The sequence below is a fragment of the Danio rerio genome, chromosome 10 (genome assembly GCF_052040795.2).
Source record: "Danio rerio strain M-AB ecotype USA chromosome 10, GRCz13ab, whole genome shotgun sequence".
NCBI classification, from domain to species: domain Eukaryota; kingdom Metazoa; phylum Chordata; class Actinopteri; order Cypriniformes; family Danionidae; genus Danio; species Danio rerio.
Window position 1 is genome coordinate 7,980,001 of NC_141030.1, and position 5,000 is coordinate 7,985,000.

At 33.4% G+C, this 5,000-nt stretch overlaps 2 protein-coding genes across 3 annotated transcripts in view; one reads left to right on the top strand and one right to left on the bottom strand.

The window, feature by feature from the left end:
* The window catches only part of gmcl1 (germ cell-less, spermatogenesis associated), a 29,705-nt gene extending 28,360 nt beyond the window's left edge, over nt 1-1,345 (bottom strand). The window contains exons 1-2 of the mRNA NM_207050.1: nt 1,162-1,345; nt 1-11 (exon numbers count right to left, since the gene is read on the bottom strand). The exon at nt 1-11 is cut by the window's left edge and continues 176 nt beyond it. The gene's annotated coding sequence lies outside the window, so the exon portion shown is untranslated. The remainder of the gene's footprint in view (nt 12-1,161) is intronic.
* Nucleotides 1,346-2,231: 886 nt separating this feature from the next.
* Nucleotides 2,232-5,000, top strand: part of ggcx (gamma-glutamyl carboxylase) — a 21,026-nt gene continuing 18,257 nt past the window's right edge. For both annotated transcript variants that reach the window (XR_015500759.1, XM_087270113.1), the window contains exons 1-5: nt 2,232-2,397; nt 3,357-3,563; nt 3,661-3,819; nt 4,478-4,643; nt 4,766-4,844. Coding sequence is in view for 1 of the 2 variants with exons in the window: in XM_087270113.1 (XP_087126239.1) it covers nt 2,367-2,397; nt 3,357-3,563; nt 3,661-3,819; nt 4,478-4,643; nt 4,766-4,844 (642 nt within the window). In the remaining variant the exon portion in view is untranslated. The remainder of the gene's footprint in view (nt 2,398-3,356; nt 3,564-3,660; nt 3,820-4,477; nt 4,644-4,765; nt 4,845-5,000) is intronic.

Sequence of the window (5,000 nt, forward strand, 5' to 3'; positions counted from 1 at the left end):
AATTATTCAGACTACAAAAACAGACACTGCCTATTTAGTCATTTTAGAAAACTGGTTAATAACACTGACTAAGAAAAATAAATGCACAACTGATGCATTTGAGCAAAGAACCACCACCAAAATGTATAAATCAGATGACATGCAGTAAAAGAGATCAATTTTAAGTGATTAATTTATATAATCTACAGTTAATCTGTTTAAATTATTATTGTATAATTTTTAAATGTGTCCAGTTTATTGCAGAAATATTGATGTTACATTACTGAGGTGACATTACTTTATTTACCTTTCAATTTTGAGATTTTTTTTTGTTTGAGGGGACGTAAAGAAAACATACAAAATATATTTTTAAATGTTTCTTTTGTCACACTTTATCAGTTGTTTTTGTCCTCCTGTATTAGGCCATAAATCACCACAAAGTGAAAAAAGAGATTAAAAAAGAATCCCACATAAAAACCTCACTATGTCTTATTAAAACAATTAAAAAAGGAATTTGAACTTGACTTCATACAATATTTCATTTTGGGCAAGCCAAAGCAACGCTTCATTTAATCCACCAAGCAGGGAAGTATGATAAGAACTATTCGATAGAGGTAAAGTTGGTTTTATATTCGCACATTCAGACTTTCCCCTTAATAACATAATTTCATAAAATTATTATTTGCAAACTCTAAATAGCCAAATCACATTAGCAGCCAGTGACTATCAAAGTACAACATTGTTCACAGTCAAATAAACAGTGTAAATGTTGTTTTCATGCCACACTTGCATGCTAATTCCGGTCGAATATTCAAAGTAACATGGTAAACAATATAGGGACTTTTAAATGAACGAATGTGCGAATATAAAACCAACTTTACCTCTATAACTATTCGTTTTATTTTTACCGTGTGAACCTATAGGATAGTTTTTGTTTTGTTCTTTTGCCTAACGTTATATGAATGTTTCTGCATATTATTGTTTTCAAACAAGTCCTGTACACCCTAAGTCTAATGGTTTATTGCAGAAACAGTGATTTTACCCTACTAACTGACTAGATGTCGTTGAGTCAGTCTCAGTGTTATATCATCTAACGTATTCTTATTAATATAAAAAAGATGTACACTGACAGAAACAATGTACAGAACAAACAGTAGCAGACAGTCTGTTGTAAACACTCACCGCACGCGTCTGTTTCTCAAAATACTGACCACACACCCTCAAATCTGTTCATCAACCACTGTGCAAATGCATCATTAGTCGCATAATGAACACACAAACCGGATATTAAACGCTGTACAAGGAAATCGGCTGTTAAATGTGTAATATATTGATCTGCAGTTTAAAACAAAAGCAGACACAAACAGAACCTCTCTCATCCACGTCACGGGTGCCTGTGAGTTCAGCGGGCGCTGCTGCCACCTGCTGTTGCGGAGACGCAGCAATCTGTTTTTTGGTTTTCTGGTTTTACAATCTAAAATGAATAGTCAAAGACAGATTTAATATGCTAAAACAGGCTAGCAATAAATCCCTCATCTTATAATGTTGCAGTAACTTTGAGTCTAAGCCTGTTCAATCTGGGGTGAAAGTTGGTCTATTCTTGGCTGTAAGTTTTTATTTGTTTAAAAGTTTTCATAAGACTTATCCCCAAAGAAATATAATTTTTACTGCAGTCTTTTATATTTTTAATTTTAATGCAATTTTAATTTTTCAGGTTTTTAAGCTAGAAATTGTCTTTAAAATTGCTGCTCCAAAACATATACTGAAACCCTCTCGTGTTTACTGAGATGCACTAAAGCAATTGTTTAAAATTAGTTATGTATCTCTTAAAAAATACATTTGCTAATTTATAAACACTTTTTATATTATTTTTCCTTATAATAACTTTTGTTTAAGATGAAAATAAATACAAATGTAATGCAAAAATTATGTAGAGGAATCATTTAACACTTTTCCTCTTTAAAAATAACAATTTAGTTTTTTTTAAAGACAGTTACATTTATTTTAAGACCTATAAAACTCATTACAAACCATAAACGGCCGGTATTCAGCTGCCTATTTTCACCCACTCTAAAACATTAAAAAAATGTTGCAACCCACCAACAAACTACAGCCATTCGTCTCTTGCCATGCTCATATTTGACCACTAGAGGCACTGCTCTTTTCCAGCACTCATTGATAGGCGGGACTTAAGACAGAATCGGCCAATGAGCGGTCAGAAATCGTCGCAGTCCCCCTACCTTCCAGCGGGCAGTAGGGTGCTGCTCCTCCGTTGGACACGTACTTCAGTCTGCTGTGTTAATGTCTACCTGTGTGTCCGATGTGATATTTCAGTAGTTTTGTAACGTTTTCTAACGTTAGTGCAGACTGGTTTCGTATCCTGCAAGATGGAGCCAAAGGCTAGTGACACGACCGCAGGTAAACACTGCATTACTATAGTAAAAGAGTGGCAACAATAGTATGGATAATAGTATCAAAATACAGTACGTTGCATAATTTACTAAATATACTTTTAATATACATCTGATTATGTAAGGATTACATGTCTTCCGGGTGCGTATGCGCATTAATTGTGTAAATGTATAAGGATGTAGTCTGGTTTGTTTAGCTTGTATCGAAAACAAAGTAAGTAACGTTAGTTATTGATTAAAGTGTGATATGAAGTTGCTTATTTTCGCCTCAAGAGACTGAATGGGAATTTATTTACTTTGTTTCAAATTGTTTTTTCCTATAATTCTTTCGAGATGCTTCAGATGAAAAGGGTAAAACAAGTTGGTAAAAAGTATCACCATACTTTCTTGGTTGATTAATTAGGAATTGCAAAACATAGCAATACAAGTTTCTTAAAATGATAAATCATAAAATCTGCTTATACATTTCTAGCACAAAAATTGGATGGCATCATGTTTAATATTCTTGTTTTATTATTATTATTATTATTTTTTTTTTTATATATAAGAGTCAGGGGGGTTTGGGGAATCTTTTTCATCATCAAATTTTTCATTAATTCAGAAAACATTGTGAACTACAAAAAAATAAATCATCATTTTGTTTGTTGTATTAAAAACAATAATATAAGTGCAACAAAATAAACACGTAACAAATTTTATTTACAAAATACTGACTTTTTATGCAAAAGTCCAAGATTTAAAAATTAAATTATTAGGTACTTGAAAAACAGACAGGAGATAATAATGGATAGCTAATTTCAAGTCATGTAAACGATAAAAATAATTAGAAACATTTGATTACTTATTTAAAGGGATTCCTAAGAAATGTATACTGTAAACTTATTTTAGATCTTATTAAAAGTCATAACATTTTATCATCTTGCAGTCTTTGAGATATTAACATGTTTCAATGATTCACTTCTGCAGGTGCTTCATATGTCGAATCATCTAAATCCAAGAGAAGGAACAGTAAGGAGATCAAACAGGCGACTGTGGCCCTCTCCCAGCAGATCAGAACCATGAAGCGTCTCTTTGGCTTTGAGCAGGAAGACGTCTCATCGTGGGATCGGTTTGTGTGTCTTCTCAATCGTCCCACTGATCCGGCCTCACTTGGGATTTTCCGTTTTTTATTTGGTGAGTCCTCCTTTATGACTTGACATATGCAATTATTACAAATGTAGTGATTCTGGATTGTGGGTCAGGTGTTAATATGTGCTGTATTTTCTTACAGGTATGCTGATGGCTCTGGACATCACCCAGGAGAGAGGACTGAGTCATCTGGACTACAAGTATTTAGATGGGGCACCAGTGTGCCGCTTCCCCCTCTTTAACTTCCTGAAGCCGCTTCCCATGGACTGGATGTTCTTTGTGTATTTTGTGATGTTCCTTGGTGAGTTTGCCTCTTTAGAAAAAAAAACAAACAAAAAATAAACAAAGCAACAGTAACCATTTATCCTAGTGGCCTTGATTCTGGAAGATATATTTTTTTACATTCATTTTGTCCATGGGCTCTTTTAATATTCTTAAATAGAATGTATTTTAGTATAGCATTGTTTGTTTTAAATCAATAATAAAGTATAAAAACTATACAGACATTTATAAAAATATTCATGATTATAAGTGCTGTATAAATAGCGTACATATTCATTCATTCACTCGTTTTCTTTTCATCTTAGTTCCTTTATTAATCAGGGGTCGCCACAGCGGAATGAACCGCAACTTATCCAGCACGTTTTATGCAGTGGATGCCCTTCCAACTGCAACCCATCACTGGGAAACACCCATACACTCTTATTCACAAACATGTAGTGGACAATTTTAGCTTACCCAATTCACCTATAGTGCATGTCTTGGGATTATTTAGTGTTTTACATTAGTTGAGACAAAGTTATACAATTTTAATATTGGCCATTATTTAGTTACAGCCATAACATGAAAATAATTACCAGCTTGGGCAAGATTGGAGAAAATGAATCGGATTGCTTAATTTTACAGTAGAAACGTACATCAGTCACAAAACTGACTGTCCACTTGCTTTTGTTTTTCAGGTGCTGTTGGTATCATGCTTGGCTGCTTTTATCGCATTGCCTGTCTGATGTTTATTTCCACTTACTGGTATATTTTCTTCCTGGACAAAACAACCTGGAACAATCACTCTTATCTGTATGGACTCATCGGCTTCCAGCTCACGCTCATGGATGCCAACAGATACTGGTACTGGTCAGCAAAATTTGCTCAAAATTATAAGAATGCCATTGCATTACATGACAAAATAAAACAAAATCATTTAACTTGGCCAAAATAGCACTTTACAATAAAATATTGTCTTATCACAGGTCAGTAGATGGACTCAGAAACCCGAGGAAGAGGAACGCTCATGTGCCTCTGTGGAACTACACTTTGCTGAGAACTCAGGTCAGTTTGTTTTTTTTAAATCAGGGTTTGTAGATAAAATATTGATTTCCTTAATGTTCAGAATTAAAACATGTATTATATTTATTTAAAATTATATAGTATATGCAAGAAAAAGCTCTAAATTACAGTTCTTTATTTTTAATTTCAATGAAATGT